Source organism: Pundamilia nyererei, unplaced genomic scaffold (assembly GCF_000239375.1).
Source record: "Pundamilia nyererei isolate P.nyererei 1_Seehausen unplaced genomic scaffold, PunNye1.0 scaffold00014, whole genome shotgun sequence".
NCBI classification, from domain to species: domain Eukaryota; kingdom Metazoa; phylum Chordata; class Actinopteri; order Cichliformes; family Cichlidae; genus Pundamilia; species Pundamilia nyererei.
The window spans coordinates 2,711,440-2,729,381 of NW_005187415.1; the positions used below are offsets into that span (position 1 = coordinate 2,711,440).

Below are 17,942 nucleotides of genomic sequence, written 5' to 3' on the forward strand. Positions count from 1 at the left end.
CAGAGAACCTGATTTCTTGTTTTACAGATGAAAATCTGATCACTTCTGAAGCAAGATTGACATTCGCTATGGTAAAGTAAAAAGTAAAAAAAAAAAGACATTTATATATTTATAGATGAGTGATTAAACCACGTATTTTCTCCAAAGCCCACCAGGAAATCAAGATCCCACAGTTCCAAGTCAGCCAAGAAGACTATGAGCCCAAAGACACCTAAAAAGAGGTCCTCATGTAGTGCCAAAGTCACCACAACCGAGGTGGACATCCTCAGCCCAGCAGCCATGGAGAATATCTACTACATTGCTCACAATGCAGCAGACTGCCTGGCGTTCAGAGGATTTGGGTGGCCAAATTCAAAGAAGAAAAAGAAGGGGACAAAACAAAAGAAAAACTGAATCATCAATTTTGCCAAAGAGAATTTTAACTGCCTTCCAATGGTGACACCTACTGGATGGATTTGAGATGACAGTTTGAGTGTGAGGCACTAAATAATTAATTCTAGTAAAACTTACTGCATGAGACTTCACAGGACTTCATTATATTCAACTTTATTGTATGGTTCAGAATGATGTTTGTACAACAACAATAAAAACTTTGGCAGTTATTGTGAGGTGTGTGAAGGAAAATCTTTATTAACTTTAACTCTAAAATCTGTGGACATATTGAATAGCTTGAGTGCATAACAAAAATGGTCAACCAGCAGTACCATGAAACTGGAATTAAAATGATCCCATTAGTTTTTTTGTAATATTCTTTAAATCCAGTCTTTGCACTATTTACCTTAGAAAACAGTTTACAAAGAGTATGCTTCTAAAACTAAGGGAAGAAAAACACTGTTCCAGGCACGGCTTATATTTTCATATACATCTAACATGGTCAACTCTTTTATCAAGTGTACAACCATGACATCAAAATAAGCCTTTAAAATAAATAGTTTCTCTGCAGAGGATGGCCATTCTTGCTTGCAACACGGTCCCACTTTTCTCACTCTGGGGGCTTCTTCTTGGCTTCCACATCTTTCTTAAAAGCTTCGATTTTCTTGGCTATGTTGGGCACCTAGAGGAGAAAGATACAAATTACAACTACCAGTAATAAAGTCTGAGAAATGTATAGGTTGTGGTTTGTTAGAGGCACCAAACTAAAACTAATGTAGTGTAAATTAACTGATCTAAAGTACATTTTTCATTTAAAAAAAAAAAAAAAATACAACATTCAGATTTTTGCTGTAAGCTTCAAACTTAAATATCTATTGTAGCCATCTTACAAAGGTGGGAGATAATATATATACTGCCAGGACTGCAGAAAGTGGCACTGAACATGCAGTTGCAAGAAAATATTTGAACCCTTTGGAACAACAAAGATTACTCAGAAAATGTGTTACGATCATCTCAAGTCATAACTTTTACAGCACCTTGGTCATTTTGATCAATTGAGGTAGTTTAAAATGTACTATAGAAATTGAACTTGACAGATTGTAGATGTAAATAAAGACATTCAAAGTCTGGTTACAGACGATTAAATACGGACCATTTACAACAAGGAATGGTAATGATGGAAATCTTTGAAATATTGCACAACTTGCACTGCACACCAACACACTGAAGGGAACAACATGGTTTAAAGCTGCTTTTAGGGAACAATAAATTTAAAATTGTATCAAGAAAATTCAGAAAAAAAAAGAAAAAAAAAAGTGTAGAGACAATAACCCAAATCCCACAAGTAAACCAACCAGAGTCCAGATCATAATCCAACTGAGATGTTCTGGTTGTTCAAAAAAAGACATTCAAGAAACACAAAGAATGCAAAAACTTGAAATGTGCACATATACCGTGTTTGTGTTTTAATAGCTCAGTCAGGATGCGCTTCTATACATAAATAAAGGCAACGACCTTACAAAACTGCAGTTTCACACATCAGTCACTGAAGGAATAAAAGGCTCCAGCCAGCATCTATTCACACCAGATACGTTTTGGTTCGGGGTTAGTGGAGCCCATGGGTTAAAGTGACATCTTCACTAAATCATTGGAAAAAAAAAAATGGTTTGCAAGTCACAAAACACACTTACTTCATAGTTCTGAGCGAGATACATCCCCACAACATTTCCCAAGGTGAAGCCAGCCTGGAAGAAAAACAAAGTTCATTAAAACCCTTTAAACTAGTGTGAAAAAAACAACAACAATTTCACAGGATTCCACAACGTTCTGTGAAAAACTAAGCACACCCCATTCAATAGCCCGTAGAACCAAACAATAACTTGAAGAACTTGTATTCTGTATGACTTTATCAGTCTGTCACATCGTTGTAGAGGAATTTTAGCCCACTCCTCGTCACAGCGTTGCTTCACTTTATTGAGGTTTGCTGACAATCGTTTGTTCACAGCTCTCTTAAGGTACCATCACCGCATTTTAATCAGGCTAGACTTTAACTGGGCCATTTCATCACATTGAGTAATTCTGTTGTAGATGTTGTAATGACTTCACGCTTCCAGGTACTGTGGCTGCAAAACAAGCCCAGATCATCAGCCCTCCCCTGAGTAATTCCAGTTTCTCTAAGCACTGCACGGTCTGACCTTGGGTGATTTTGCTGGATGATTGTGGCATTGTGAATGCTCTAGAGCAGAAATCTGCCAAACTTCAAAGTTTACACTTCTTGATGATAAATTAATAAAGTGGATTTGACTTGCACTGACAACTACCATGGGATGGATGGATAGATGGATAGATTCTTTGTGGTGGTTGACAGTGACATTTATTCCTAATCATGAAACTCAGTTTCAATTTCAATCCAAACTAGCAGCACTAGCTGCACGGTTAGCATAATGCTAACATTTTTATCTCGGCTAGCTTCGCAACAGACGTCAACTTTTAAGGAAAATAATACAAATATAAAACTTACCAGGAACTGCAGCATGATGAAATACTGAAGACACTAGAGGTAAGCAAACTAACTCAATAGTACAAAAGCATGCAGGCAGGCCAAAGTTAGAAGGAGGGAAGTAGCCGAGTTTCTTGGCGAATGAAGCTAGCTTTTTATCAACAAAACATCTACGCATGCGCAAGACAACTAATTGTGGCGTCATTTTCAGCGTCTATATGATGTAGTCTTTTCCTTATCCTGAGCCATACGTTTTCGAACATTGGAGAACTACAACTCCCAGAACCCCACAAAATCTCTCAGCCGTCTGGTGGGTGTTGTTGCAATGGTGGTGTCGGAGGGACATTGAATGACTTTGGCTCCATCACGGAAGAAATACGGGTTTATTAGGTTAATTCAGCATTCACGAGCATGGAGGCTCTTATACCCGTCATAAACAAGCTCCAGGATGTGTTCAACACAGTAGGGGCGGATATTATCCAGCTGCCGCAGATTGCAGTAGTGGGGACTCAGGTAAAAGGCTGACTGGGTGCATTTTGCTCAGCAGGCTGTCATGCTAGCCAGATAACCTTGTTTTAATGATATACATGTATGTAGGAGGACTAAGAGAGTAGCATTTACTACACCGTGATACCGATTCGCATATCAAAATGACGCAAAGGCCGTGTCTGGGAGTTCTGCTAAATTGTCACTTCTTCTTTTTGACAGCTAATAAACAGATACGCAGAGTCTGACCTAACGAGAGCAATTAAGTCTATTTTGATCACCATTAATTATCTCCACATCCTCATCTAGCTTCTGTAGACTAGAACTAGGACATAGCCCGAGGAAGAGGTAGAGGTAGTTTGCTAAAAAAAATATTTTAAACCCCTGGTTCCATATGTGTTTGAAATTCGTAAATCTTACCCATCACAAATAACTAAAAAAAGACACCTAAGCTATCAAAGAATGAACTAAAAGTAAACATTCTTACCGATTATAAGCTGCTACTACATACAAGCTTGTGCTAAAAGAGGAAGTTCCAAATAACAAGGTTGTATGTACAGGTAGACTGGATGAACCAAATTTCCTGGTTAAATGCTCCATTTCCTGCTGCCTCACTGACCTGATATTCAAATCTTTTGTTTGCAAGGTGCAGCCAGTCAGGAGATTGGCCTTAAAGAGAGGGGAGCTAAAACGGCTTGTTTCAGACAGTAGATGAACTGAAGAGCTACATTAAGGCCCTGTATAGGCGAAATAAGGATAAATTGTGAATGATGTAAAGCTACCAAGAATTTAAAAATGGGGTTGGAAAAGGGCATAATAGGTCCCCTTTAAACAATGAAACTGAACTATAACAAGCCAACTCTCTGGTGCTTTAACTCATATCTTTTTTTTTTGATGCACTTCTGCCTGCAGAGTAGTGGAAAGAGCTCTGTGTTGGAGAGCCTGGTGGGCAGGGACTTGCTGCCCCGTGGGACTGGCATTGTAACCAGGAGACCTCTAATCCTCCAGCTAGTCCACGTGGATCCTGGAGACACAAGGAAACATGATGAAGGTGGTATGTACTATGAACTGTAATAACCCTTTTTGGTCTTTAAACTTTTTTCTTTTTTTTAATACAACGCACACACACACACACACACGCGTGCACACAAGGGGGAATGCAAACACATCCTTGTAATCTTTAGTATCCTGTGTGAAAGATTCCCTGCCCCAGTTTTAAAATCCTGTCTCTATCACTGTCTTCCAAACAACTTGCAGATGTCATGGTGTGAAAAGCACTGTACTTCAAGGAGGTGCATTGTACAGGTGTCTTAATGTTTAGTAACCTACATCACCTTCTTAGCTCTACCCTCTCCTCCTCCTCAAAAGCACTACCTGTGATTCCAGCTGCTTTTATTCACCACACCAGTAAATGTCACCAGGCATCAGTCCTCGCATTAACCGCCATCACGCTCAGGCTCCCGCGCAGAGTAGCTTCTTTAATAGCCAGCACCTGTGTCGACCTGCTTTAAGAATGTTTTTATTCTGGTTCACAGGCAGAGACACTGAAGAGTGGGGCAAATTTCTACACACTAAAAATAAGGTATGTGTTATTGTGATACTAAAAAGAATTCAGTCTGCTGAGCCATACTTGTTGTGATATTGTTGTTGTGGTTTTTCTTTACAGATCTACACAGACTTTGATGAAATCAGGCAAGAAATTGAGAATGAAACCGAGCGAATATCTGGGAATAATAAGGTGAGACGAGGGCTGAACATTTTCTAAAGCCCGTGGGGTCATTAAGGGTAAAATCATTATAGGATATTTCTTCCTTATTTTGCTTGTCAGAAACCCAACTTTAAACTGTGGGCCACCTACAGTCAAACTAGGAGTTAGAATAGAACAGAATAGAATAAACCTTTGTTATCCCACAGATGAGAAATTTGGGTGTTACACAGCTCTTATAGCAGCGGGAAATATAAAATATAAAAGGAAGACACAAAGTGATCCTATATACATAAGCAACTGAAGTTTGTATATACAGGTAACAATGTATAGAAAAAAATTGTACGGAGATATGAATAAAATGTACTGTACAAGATAACCAAAAGGATGTTAAACTGTGTTATAGAGTCTGACAGCTGCTGGTAAGAATGACCTGCGGTAGCGCTCCTTCCTACACTGTGGGTGTAAAAGTCTACTGTTGAACGAGCTGCTCAGTGCTCGTACGGTCTCATGCAGGGGGTGGGAGGTGTTGTCCATGATGGATTATAGCTTAGACAAGATCCTCTACTCCCCAACCTGCTCGATGGACTCCAGCGGACAGTCCAGGACAGAGCTGGCCCTCCTGATCAGTTTGTTGAGCTTCCCCCTGTCCCTCTCTGCCATTCCATCACTCCAGCAGACCACAGGATAAAAGACAGCAGACGCTACCACAGTGTCGTAAAACATCCTTAGGAGTGTCCTGTTCACCCGAAGGATCTCAGCCACCGTAGCAGGTGGAGACGACTTAGACCCTTATTGTAGGGTCTAAGTCGTCATTTGTGTTCGTGGACCAGTCCAGTTTGTTATTGAGGTGAACTTCCAGGTATTTGTACTCCTCCACCGTTTCAATGTCCAAACCCTGGATGTTCACTGGTGGCTTCTTGCTGAAGTCAATCTCCAGCTCCTTTGTCTTGCTGGCGTTGATGCAAAGATAGTTAGCAGGCCGTACATACAGTAATAAAAACAGAGAATTAAAATAATCCAGCTGCAGCACAACTTTTAAACTAAATGCTTTGAAAACGGCAAGTGAAAGTGTAACTCTGGTTTAGGTCAGTGACTCTAGAGGGTCAGTGACCCCCCCAGTTCTAAGTTACTAAGCTATTAAATCCACTCTCCACTTTCCTCTTTTCTTGTCCCTCTGCAGGGAATCAGCGATGAACCCATTCATCTGAAGATTTTCTCTCCTCATGTCGTTAACCTCACACTGGTTGATCTGCCAGGAATCACTAAGGTAACATTTGCTCCAGCTCCCCAAGACAAGTCTTTGATCATCGTGCACCCCAAGGGAAATTAATTGTACAACACCTCCTTTCTTAAAAGTTTTATTCATTAAAGAGCACTAAAATGCCTTAAAAAAAGCTTTACCTTATAAGCCTGGTCAGCAATGTTCATTTCTCCATCTGGTCAATGCTTTTGTGTATTTCATATTTGTAGATGGCTGGGAATTAATGTTTTTCAACCGTGTGCTATGAAAGCCTCAGGGTATCCAGGCTTTGATTCTAGCCTCATTAGTTGGTCCCCTCTGGTTGGACGTGTTAATTTGACAAAGTTCCTACTTTGTTGTCTGACTCAAAACAACGGGTGCTGTGTCTTTGCTTGTAATTGGAATTGCTCCTTTCAGGTGCCTGTGGGTGATCAGCCTAAGGACATCGAGATTCAGATAAGAGATTTAATCCTGAAGCACATCTCTAACCCCAACTGCATTATCCTGGCTGTCACGGCGGCTAACACAGACATGGCTACCTCGGAGGCCCTCAAGGTGGCCCGGGAAGTCGACCCAGATGGTAAGAAAAACCAAATGGGAGCCATGTTCTAAAACTAGTAAAATAAGGAGTATTTTAAAGGTGTAATCTAGTGGCAGTGGGTTATGGTGCCCTTTGCGAATGACTGTAATTCATCAGGCAGGAGGACATTGGCTGTGGTGACCAAGCTGGACCTGATGGACGCTGGTACCGACGCTATGGATGTACTGATGGGCAGAGTGATCCCTGTCAAACTCGGCATAATCGGAGTAGTCAACAGGTCTCACAAACATCACACAAACCGCTACTCATAATGAGTATGATTTCATATCAGAGATGAATAGCTCAGTGGAGATGTCGAGAGAGGAGTGCCACATCAATTTTTAATGCTCCTAGTAAAGGCTAATGTCAGGATCTATTGTTTGTGTTCCTTTATCACTGTCATGCCATCAAGGGGGAAGATTTAATAAAAACGTTTCAGTCTTTGCGCACATCAATCACCATTAGACTTCTGGGAAAAATACGAGAAAGTACCGTAAAACAGACCTTTTCTCGTAAATGTCTGTTTTGTTTTTTTTTCCTTTTTCTTTTTTTGGTACGTTTGAACTTTTAGGAGCCAGCTGGACATCAACAATAAAAAGTCTGTGGCTGATGCAATTCGTGATGAACACGCTTTCCTGCAGAAGAAATATCCATCACTTGCCAACAGAAATGGAACCAAGTACCTGGCCAGAACCCTAAACAGGTAAAAGTAACGGCACCCTGATGATTTAGACTTTAATGTCTAAATCACACTGAGACGATAGTAGAAAGTTGCATTTTCTTTATCGAGCACCATTCAAAAGCTAGTTGGTGAAGTAGAGCCCAGATGATGTATCTGTTGGCTGATATTGGCCTATTGGAGATGATTCTGTTCTCGGGCCTGTGTTTATGCTGTCCTGTATGTGGCCATATGAAAATTAGTTCTAAAAATAAAAACAAGAAGTGTAAATGATGCTTGGGGTAATTTAAAAGTAGCTTTATTACATAGACTGACAGAAGCAGTGGGCTGCTTATATATTACACATGTTACTTCACATGAATGTAGAAAGAAGTAAAGACCAAATTACAAAAGGAAACACAGAGTAAAACACAAAGACAGTTAAAGACATTGCAAATTAAAATGTGTACCTCAAGCACAAAAGTTCCAAGGCTTAAGGTGATACTTAAAACACCCAGAAGACTCCCAGGCTCCAGGGGGAGAGTGTTCCACAGCGTCGGACCCAAAATGGCAAACACACAGTTCTTAGTGTTGCATAAGATGCCTTGCAGACCTAAAATTAAACTACTAATATGCAGACAGAGCCTTGTCAGAATCATTTAGGTTATATTACTGGATAATAGTGATGTATTAATGTGTATATCACTTTAATATTGCAGATGGAGATTGTTTTATTTACCTGTGTATTGAAATGTGATTTTAAGAGTATATAGTGTTGTTTACTTTGTGTTACTTAGGCTAGATGAGGCTTTTTGTTTGTTAACACCATTAGTTTGCGTTTGTTTGCAGAATGTGATCATTGTCATATATACTAGAAAATGCCCAAGTAGTGCTTCCTCTGTGAAGATGCTGTCTGCATAGATATGGAGCAGCCCTGGCATTAATTACAGGCATCAGCGCAAGTTGCTATTGTCCGTCCTAGAAAAGGTAATGCTCTGCCCTTTGCTGTTGTAATATCAGGCTACTGATGCATCACATTCGAGACTGTCTCCCTGAGCTGAAGACACGGATCAACGTCCTGGCAGCACAGTACCAGTCCCTGCTCAGCAGCTACGGGGAACCTGTGGAGGACCAAAGTGCCACCTTGCTCCAGCTCATCACCAAGTTTGCCACAGAGTACTGCAACACCATCGAGGGCACGGCCAAATACATCGAGACAGCAGAGCTGTGAGTAGTAGTCTCTGTGCCACTCCTCCGACCTGCCACATGGTGACGCTGTTGATCCGGTGCAGGGAGAAATGAGCAAAACAGCTGCATTGGTTTCATCATTTAATATGATCCAAATTGTAAGTTGAGGCACGCACAGCCTCTGCGAGGGAAGAGCTGACAGGAGCGGAGGCCATGGGGTTCACATCACAGCTAATATCCCCCCGCTGCTATTTTTCAGGTGCGGTGGAGCCAGAATTTGTTACATATTCCACGAGACCTTCGGTAGGACGCTGGAGTCTGTGGATCCTCTGGGGGGACTGAGCACCATAGATATCCTAACGGCCATAAGGAACGCCACAGTGAGTCGTCAGCTGTCGCATGATGTCATTAGCATCACTGCAGCTTGTCGTCTCACACCTGCGTTCAGTAGTCTGTTGTAAAACATGATGAAAAACACTTTATCTGTCATACAACTTATCTGTTCAGCACACGTTGCTGACCTGCACTTCCTCCCCTGCCTCCCCGCAATAGGGCCCTCGACCTTCCCTGTTCGTGCCAGAGGTTTCCTTCGAGCTGCTGGTAAAGAAGCAGGTGAAACGCCTGGAGGAACCCAGTCTGCGCTGCGTGGAGCTGGTCCACGAGGAGATGCAGAGGATCATCCAGCACTGCAGCAACTACAGCACACAGGTAGCTAACAGGCCCGGCGTGCACTCAGCTCGCCTTTGCTCGCGCACAATCATTAACGTTCGTGCCGCTTCACCCCGCAGGAGCTGCAGAGATTCCCTAAGCTGCACGAGGCCATCGTAGAAGTGGTCACCTCCCTCCTGAGGAAGAGACTGCCCATCACCAACGAGATGGTACCGGCGCCTTCACTTCTCTTTGCACGTGTGCATTTATCTCCTGCGGTCGGGTTTTAGCGGCAAGTACAACCACTGTAAGCTGTTTTATTCTCGCCGCAGGTTCACAACTTGGTTGCAATCGAGCTGGCCTATATCAACACCAAACACCCGGACTTTGCAGACGCATGTGGGGTCATGAATAACAACATAGAGGTTCGTACTCACGTGGAAACAATAAACACATTAGATATAGAAAATAAAGTGCATGGAAGCAAAATGATGGAGGCAGTATTTGGAAATTAAGAAGCAACTGATTACACTGAACCCCTGTTGGTGATATTTAATTGCATTTTAGTTCAAGTGATATAGAGCAGGATCGGGTGATCCAGCTCTGTTCAAAACTCACTTATTACGCAAATAATTTCATGCACAGGGTTTTGAATACTGGTCACTTGTGTTTTCAATATGACTCTTTGTGAACTTTGGTAAATATGTTTTTCTAATTTAGTCATTTGAGTTTTTCCTTCATGTCTATTAAATTATTTATATTATAAACAGAATAACTAACAGTGCTACATGATGAAATGTGTTTGAAATGAGCAAAGTGGTTGGTTTAAGACCGAACCCCCTTTTTTTTTTCCTCTAATCTTCTTGCCAGTAAATTATTTTCCATATTTTTTTTTTCTTTCTAAGAAGTGTCAGAAACCATCAACTGTTCAGACGTGTGTTTTTGTATGTTTCTAGGAGCAAAGGAGAAACAGGATGAGGGAGATGCCCGCTGCAGTTCCCAGGGATAAGGTAAAAGAGAGCGACTGTGTTGTCAAATATAACCGTAGCTCATGTGTTGTAACATTTGGTCGCAGGCTGCAGAGTCCCAGTATAAAGGAGACTTGTGTGGCGTTAATCACTCGGAGCACTGCTGAATGATGATCCGTGAAGCAAATGCTTCGGATAGTTTCCATCAAGGAATTTTATCCCACATCTCTTCTCTCCTCTTGCCTCAGCTTACGACAGCCAGCCTCCTTTTCTTCTGTCTTTCCACATTTCTTCTCAGTGCTTTCTTTTTCCTTCCTCTCCCCCATTCCTGCTCTCGTATTCATGCTAGTCTGTTGGCAAAGGCCTGGCCGGCCCAACTGCGGTGTCTGGCGAGCCCCCTGCGTCTGGAGCAGAGATGGACGGTGCCAAGGTGGGCACACATGCAGCCTGCTGGCTCTGTGCCTGGCTGGCTGCGGGGCTGCTGGTGGCGATGGATGGATGATGGGTGGATGATGGGCATGGTCTGCTGGCATGCACTCTGATCTTTGTCTGCTAATGGCGTGCTCTTATTTTGCTTTCCCTCAGCCTGTGTGGACTTGCACTGACAACTATTGTGTTCCCTGAAGTCTGTTGAACCCAAAGTTTGTCTAACAGAAAAAAAAAGATTTCTTTCTCTTTCCCTTTCTAACCTCTTAATACTGTATGTGCAGTCTTTTGTTTTTAGATTCCAGACATTTTGAGGTAGAGAATAATCCTACCTCTGCGTACCATCTAATTAATCCTCCTTTCTTTTCTTTTTCTTTTTCTGTAAGCTATGCTAACAGTTCATGTTCCTCAGGGAATAAAGCGTGCTGACTTTGGTGACCCCTTGACTTTTCCTCTTACTTAGTTTGTGACGTGGCTGGGTTCCCCCTTCATCTGAATTGTAGCAGTGTTGAAATTGCTTCACTTTTTCCAAGCATCCCCCTTAGGTGTGCTTTGTTTTTAATCTTAATAAGCATGCTAACCTGCTTTGATAGTGTTGCCATTGATGTCTGAAGTTAACATTTGGCATGGCTTTTGTCATGTTTTCTCTCTAACTTGTGCATTAACAGCACAAAGACATAAACTTTAATTTGATTAATCCGGTCTCTTTTTTTTAACATGCCTGTTTTGTGTTAGCAGTGCATATGAGTCCTACTTTAACAATCACTTTCTGCAAATGTCATACAGTAATGATATTAAGGGTTCTAGATAGTGGAAAAGCATTTTTATCATTCTTTTTTTTTTTTTTTCCCAGGCCCCACCTGCAGGGATTCAGGGGGAGCAGGACAGCACAGGAAGCTGGAGGGGCATGCTGAAGAAAGGGGAGGAAGCCCCAGGCTCAGGACCCGGAAGCCCACTTAAAGGAGCGGTCAACCTACTAGATGTGGTAACTTAACACTGGCCTTCCAGCGTGGCTCGTATTAAACATGACAGTCTATTGAGGGATTAAAACACTAGCCTTCCCTTCTTTCTTCCCTTTTGCAGCCTGTGCCTGTTGCCAGGAAGCTGTCGTCACGCGAGCAGCGGGACTGTGAGGTCATCGAGCGCCTCATCAAGTCTTACTTCCTCATCGTCCGCAAGAACATCCAGGACAGGTAGGCCCTCCCACCTGCTCCTCTTTTGTTTATTGCCATCAAATCCTACATAAAGAGACCAAAAACCAACACTAAGATAGATCTGCTAACACAGTGTGTGCAGCTGAAGCCTCATTTCTAGTATTCCCCTTGTCTGCTCAAGCGCCATTGTTGTCCAGAAATCAGAATTTAAAATGCATCAGCGAGCCGCTTTGTTGGATCATTTTTATTAGCAACCAGAGGCACTGTACCTTATTTTCACTAAATCTCTCACATATAATATCTCTGCCTCTTTAAATGCTCAGTAGTGCGCCAAATGAGCAGTAATCTGTTTGTGAATAGTCCAGTAAATGGATTTTAAAAAAGTCTTGTCTGAGTAAAATTTATACATTCACTTCTAGAAAACTAATGAGCCTTTAAAAAAAATGAAATTATATACAGACATTGGTGATGGGAAATTGCGGATCCGGTGGTTCTGCTGATTTTGTGCATGCTTTGTCCCTAGGAGGGAAAGGTCGCTACAAATCAGTTGTTCTGAGTGATCACTGTCATCCTGTGATGAAACATTTCTAATCTCTGGGATCAGGCTGTAAACGCACCCCCGTCCACAGGGCACAAGGTGGGGGTCACTGAATCGTTTATGAGGATGAAAATTATGTAAATCATGCGCCTTTGCACACATCAAACTTGAGCAGCTGTGAGAATTTTAAGAAAGAAGTGGTTTGCTAATGTTTTTATGTGACGTCTGTATTGGCGGCCTGTTTCTACACATTAATTTCAGTAGACACAGTGGAAGTTTGGAAAGCACAGCGACCGACACTACAGGACATGTTGTAAACACCGTCCTTTAAAATGCCTCCCTTTCCTCTTGGGAGCAGAAAGTGCCCTTTAAAGCTCAGGAAGATTAAATCCATCATATTTAGCTCCTGCTTAAACAGCTCAGTCCTCGGACAGGCATGGCCACCTGGCGGTTCAAAGTCAAGCCACCTCCGTCTGGGGAAACGACGCCATCGCCGGGCCATCTTGCCGCCTTGTTCTCAACCATCTGTTCGGTCTGTTTCCTCTTTCTCTCTCTGCGGCAGCGTGCCAAAGGCAGTGATGCACTTCCTGGTCAACCATGTGAAGGACAGCCTCCAGAGCGAGCTCGTTGGCCAGCTGTATAAATCTGGCCTCCTCAACGACCTGCTGACCGAGTCTGAAGACATGGCCCAGCGGCGTAAGGAAGCCGCTGACATGCTACAGGTAACAGGTTCCTACGTTTGAGCAGTGCTCAAGTTTCTCCAGTGTACAGTCGCTTCAATACTTGTTCACATTTGTCCACAGGCGTTGCAGAGGGCCAGTCAGGTGATAGCAGAGATCAGGGAAACACATCTGTGGTGAAGGAGAGGGGGGGAAAAAACCGCATCCCAGGCTGTTACCTCCTCGTCACACCCAAAGGACCGATGCTCCACGCATTCATCATGTCTGAACTTGAAGTTTTAGATTTGCTACCATGAAAATATTCTGATCTCTGCTTCGGTGTACAGAGCTACTTGAAAGGAGCGAAACTCGTGTTGTTCACTAAAAAAGCGTAGTGTTGTCTGGAGCACATGAAAATGCACTGCCTATGTTTGCTAACGGTAAAATGTCGCCACCCACGACTCCAGGAGGAACTGAGAGTGCCGCCAAAGGCAGTGCACTTTTCGTTTTCGCCAAAGTGTGGTTAACCAGTATGGAGATGGACATTTGTGCGATGCTGAAATCAAAGTTTTTGAATCCATTTTTTGGCAACTCAGCAAAGCATTTAATATTTTGGCTCCAAGTTAGAAACTCAAAAAAAGAAAAGTAATGTATTTAAAATATTCAGCTCCTAATTCGCAGCCTTTTCATTTAAGAGTAGCTGTCACATGTCCGAAACCATCAAACCTCCATCTTAATCTTTGCACTATTATAACTACACTGTACTGTAAAGCAAGTCCATTAACCTGACACTGTATTGCCATCAGAATCTTTATTTATTACTGTGTTATTTAAATGTGTGGATAATTTCCAGAGCACCGTAGCAGGACGTCATTTAATTAAGTTTACATATCGCTGCCTATGTGTAAAGAAAATTCATGGTGCACTGTGGTTCTGTGTGTGGTTCCCAAAAGAAAAAAAATAAATAAAAAGCGGTATTTTACTGCCAGTTAATTGGTTTGAATTCATATGTGCAAAGAGTGAGGATTAGTGAAAAGAAAAGAGTGCTTCATTTCTGAGATAATTTAACATGAAAACACACAAACGGGCATAAAAGCACAAGTCTGTTTATTGTTTGTAAAGGCTAAGGGCTAAAAGGCACAAAACTGAGATCACTGAAGTGCAGATTGAGAACAAATTCCAACACGGGCCCTCGTGGTGAGATGGCTCCTCTGAGAATATATGTCGACGTTTCCATCTATCTCACTCTGCCCTTGGCCTTTCCTCTCCCTTTGGCGCTGTGAAGTCAGACAAAAATATTCAACTGTTCAGCATGTGTGCATAGATGAATATTTTTAAGTTAAACTGCACAGTTTACACCTATTTGAACCTCCGTACGGCATTTTTCCTGCTATGGAAAGCATTAAAATTAAAACAAATAAGCTACTGAAGTTGTAATCATGAATAAATATGAACCAATTTACTGATCTTAAATTAAAAAAATAAGCAGTATTTAATAGAGGTGTGAATAGACACTAGATTTAAAAAAAAAAAAAGGCTTGATAACGATAAGCCGGATTTGGAGAAAATAAACAATGTTTAACTATTTAATGCTTATCTTCCTTCACCTGCTTGCAGTTATGATTATTTCATAATGTCTTTTAATAGTACCCAGGGAGTAATTCTGTAGTTTGCTGGCATACATGGAAACATTATTTTCAAGAAGCAAAAAGCTAGCTAAAAAGATAGCTAATAGCTATTTTAACCTTTTAGCTAATGATGTAAAAAACACATTTAAAGTACATGTAGCAACATTAATGTATGGATAAAGTGGAATTGTTAGCTGACAATGCAAACTAGCTGGAAACATAGTCCAGTGAAAACGTTTTCAGAGCAGGGGCGGATCTAGAGAAATTTGGTTAGGGTGGCATGGAAATCAAACGGGGTGGCAAAATCAAAGCCATTTCTTTACACATTCAGGCGTTACATTCTGTAATATGTACTATATATGGTTAAAACGGTGTTTTCCAACCTTTTGCAGCCATGTATTTCACATATTTTGCATCAGACAAATCACACAGCACACCACCGAACAAAAATGTCACAAAAAGCATATTGATAATTTTTCCCCGCGCACCAGGCATAGCGGAATTGGTTTGGTTTGTATACCTTTTTTGCTTTCTTCTGACCACTACTCATCCTAGGGCCTTTTTCTGGGTGGGAATTTTCTCCAGGACCCAGGCCAGATTGACTACTTTTTTTCTTTTCAAATATTTATCTATTGCTATTACGCGCTGCGTCGTCTCACAGCATGACTATTATGGATTTTCTTCTTTGTTTTCTTCTGTTTTACTGGCAGTTGGCAACTCATTTAATTACAGCAGGTAGTTGTACTGCCCTATAGCGAAGGAGAATGTAATTGTTCTGATTGCTACTCATGCTGGTTGCTTAGAGTATTTATCAGGTGAAACCAGATAATCTTCCACGGCACACCTATGTGCCGAGGCACAGTGGCTGGGAAACAAGGTTAAATTACATCAAATGCAACACATTTACATATGTTACACATTTCATATAAACATTGTAACTTTCTTATTATCTTTAGCCCAAAATATTTACATATTTCAGTAACATAAAGAAATGTGAATTTTAATTTTATGTAGTGTATAGCCTTTATAATAAATAACCATGTAGCCCAATTGTAAGTATAAAATCCAGAAAGCTACACAACAAGAGGTGGATCAGTTAGAAATACAAGTCTAACTTTTTATGTTTCACAATCTTTTTGCTATTTATCTTTTAGTGAGGTGGGCACCTTATGCACATGCCACCACAGTTAATCCGCCCCTGTTTCACAGGACTTTACGCCCTTACTACCTTTACTGTGTTTACAGTTTTTAGAAGGCAAGTAGCATGACTTATTTATTCATTATTCATAACCATTTATTACTTCAATACCATTTATTACTTGCACAGCTGCTCTTATTGTTCTATATTTCTTCATATATTCTTTATATATTTTCTATATTGTGTATTTTGTTACAGTTATTTTATTTTTAACTTTAATTTTTATATTTTATTTGATTCTTTCCTAGTTAAATTTGCCCTTTATTTTAATTTTCATAGTTATTTCCTATCCATAGTCTTTTAGTTTAGGTCACGAGCAGTTGTCTAAGCATTTCACTGCATATCGTACTGTGTATGACTGTGTATGTGACAATTAACATTTGCATTTGAATTTAGACAGGTTTCCAGGAGAAAGCTGCTTCTCTTTAAAAAAGAGCATAACAGCACAGCTTAGATTTGCAAAGGTGCATCGGAACAAACCACAAAACCTGTGGGAAAATGTCCTTTGGACAAACAGTGAAGAGTTTTGCCCATAATGCACAGCACAGAAAACGAAAAAGCAGAAAAATAGCACAAACACCTCATACCAGCTGTCAGATGTGAGGCCATTGTGTGAGGCAAGCTAAAGTTTGGCCCAAACTGAGTAACAGAACAGGACAGTGATCCCAAACACAGCAGCAAATCTACCACAGAATGGCTGAAAAATAAAAGAACCATGTCGCAATAGCCCACGCCAAGTCCAGACCTCAACCTGAGTGAAATGCTGTGGCAGGACCTTGAGAGAGCTATGCATAAATGAATGCCTGCAAACCTCCATGAACTGAAGCACACTGTGGGTGGGCAAAAGTTTCTCCAGAACGATGTGAGAGTCTGATAAAGCCAAACAGAAAAAGAAGGACTTCAAGTGGCTGCTACCAAAAGTGTTTCTACAAGCAAATGAATTATGGGATGTGCACAGTTTTTCACAGGACTGTAAAAGCTTTTTTCACATGATCGTACACAAGCATAAACATTAAAGTATAGAAACTTTCAAGTAGGGTTAAAATATTTGTCTTAAGGTATGACCACAACTTTGACAATTTGGATAAATAGTTGAAAATAAATATATGTCATATAAATTACAATATAATCAATATAATCAAAACAAGCTGCGGTTTCATTTTAACCAAATAAAAAGAGTGGAAATGACATTTAAAATATCTCGTGCCATGTTGGTACCTCAGTGTCTGGTACTTGAATGACAGTACATATCCTTGTCTGCATATAGATTGGTTTTGGGTTATGTTTCCTTAGTGTTTATACTAAGTGGGGCCCCATGTGCTATATGAAAATAAGAGGGACAGCAAGAAAGAGCTGTGATAGATGAAAGGAAAGGGCAAATGCCAAAGCATCATTCTATTAGACAGGGACAAAGGACACAATTTTATGCTGAACACAGCTGGCAAACGATGACTGTGTCCTCACCTTTGATGTGCAGCCGCTGTCTGTTTTGCACCCTTGCCCATAAGATCTGATACAGTCATAAAAATACAGGCTGCTTCGACACACAACTCACACTGTCTGTCCTAATTTTTGACATACTTAAAATCAAAAACTGAAAAATGTAAAAGATGAAAGGGAAAGATGAAAAAGTGTTGTAACAGCATTTAAGAGAATATAAACCAGAAAAGATGATAAAAATAAATAAAGGAAACTGCATACAAGCCTAAAAAAGGTTGCAATACACAAGAACTACAAGAATTTCTATTAATGAGGTGATCCTTTTCATGTCTGTTTCAAACAAAAAGAAGTTTGGCTACGTTTTCACGTACCTGTGATCATTTGTAGCCCAGCTAAGACATCACACTCCCAATTAATATTATACAGCATTATGTGAATTTTGGAGGCTTTTAGTGTAACATGCCCGAGAAAAAATTCTTTCTGAATAATATGTGAGGATGCTGTTTGTAGATTACAGCTCAGCATTCAATACCATCGTTCCCTCGAAGCTG

General features: G+C 40.9%; 4 protein-coding genes across 6 annotated transcripts in view; 2 read left to right on the forward strand and 2 right to left on the reverse strand.

Moving 5' to 3' along the window:
- Positions 1 to 34: 34 nt before the first annotated feature.
- Positions 35 to 427, forward strand: smkr1 (small lysine rich protein 1). The gene is made up of 2 exons (XM_013908783.1): positions 35 to 71; positions 148 to 427. The coding sequence occupies exons 1-2, from the start codon at positions 69 to 71 to the stop codon at positions 391 to 393; spliced, it is 249 nt and encodes an 82-aa protein (XP_013764237.1). The 5' UTR covers positions 35 to 68; the 3' UTR covers positions 394 to 427.
- A 103-nt stretch (positions 428 to 530) lies between these two features.
- On the reverse strand, positions 531 to 3,066 carry stmp1 (short transmembrane mitochondrial protein 1). Its single transcript, XM_005725169.1, has 3 exons — positions 2,894 to 3,066; positions 2,064 to 2,117; positions 531 to 1,054 (listed from the first exon to the last, which is right to left on the reverse strand). Exons 1-3 carry the CDS (start codon positions 2,906 to 2,908, stop codon positions 983 to 985), a joined length of 141 nt encoding a protein of 46 aa, XP_005725226.1. The 5' UTR covers positions 2,909 to 3,066; the 3' UTR covers positions 531 to 982.
- Positions 3,067 to 3,116: 50 nt separating this feature from the next.
- LOC102210869 (dynamin-1-like protein) lies at positions 3,117 to 14,128 on the forward strand. 3 transcript variants are annotated; one of them, XM_005725170.2, is made up of 19 exons: positions 3,117 to 3,385; positions 4,271 to 4,412; positions 4,894 to 4,940; positions 5,025 to 5,096; positions 6,247 to 6,333; positions 6,724 to 6,886; positions 7,004 to 7,124; positions 7,458 to 7,589; positions 8,565 to 8,771; positions 8,992 to 9,112; positions 9,285 to 9,440; positions 9,521 to 9,610; positions 9,713 to 9,805; positions 10,337 to 10,390; positions 10,698 to 10,778; positions 11,628 to 11,759; positions 11,858 to 11,967; positions 13,029 to 13,188; positions 13,270 to 14,128. In XM_005725170.2, the coding sequence occupies exons 1-19, from the start codon at positions 3,284 to 3,286 to the stop codon at positions 13,324 to 13,326; spliced, it is 2,127 nt and encodes a 708-aa protein (XP_005725227.1). In that variant the 5' UTR covers positions 3,117 to 3,283; the 3' UTR covers positions 13,327 to 14,128. The 3 variants fall into 3 exon arrangements, with proteins under 3 accessions (XP_005725227.1, XP_005725228.1, XP_013764257.1); XM_005725171.2 differs by having other exon boundaries at positions 4,271 to 4,409; XM_013908803.1 differs by lacking the exon at positions 10,698 to 10,778 and having other exon boundaries at positions 13,270 to 14,127.
- Positions 14,129 to 14,215: 87 nt separating this feature from the next.
- The window catches only part of tnnt2e (troponin T2e, cardiac), a 19,360-nt gene continuing 15,633 nt past the window's right edge, over positions 14,216 to 17,942 (reverse strand). The window contains exon 17 of the mRNA XM_005725174.1: positions 14,216 to 14,402. Within this exon, the coding sequence (XP_005725231.1) occupies positions 14,363 to 14,402 (40 nt within the window). The 3' untranslated portion in view covers positions 14,216 to 14,362. The remainder of the gene's footprint in view (positions 14,403 to 17,942) is intronic.

Bases quoted from the DNA above. Each gene is read 5' to 3' on its own strand.
- stmp1 (XM_005725169.1), bottom strand. The intron at 1,055-2,063 runs GTAAGTGTGTTT...TTTCTCCTCTAG, and splicing joins ATCTCGCTCAGAACTATGAA to GTGCCCAACATAGCCAAGAA.
- LOC102210869 (XM_005725170.2), top strand. From the start codon at position 3,284: ATGGAGGCTCTTATACCCGTCATAAACAAGCTCCAGGATGTGTTCAAC. The intron at 4,413-4,893 runs GTATGTACTATG...TCTGGTTCACAG, and splicing joins AAGGAAACATGATGAAGGTG to GCAGAGACACTGAAGAGTGG. The intron at 9,806-10,336 runs GTTCGTACTCAC...GTATGTTTCTAG, and splicing joins TCATGAATAACAACATAGAG to GAGCAAAGGAGAAACAGGAT.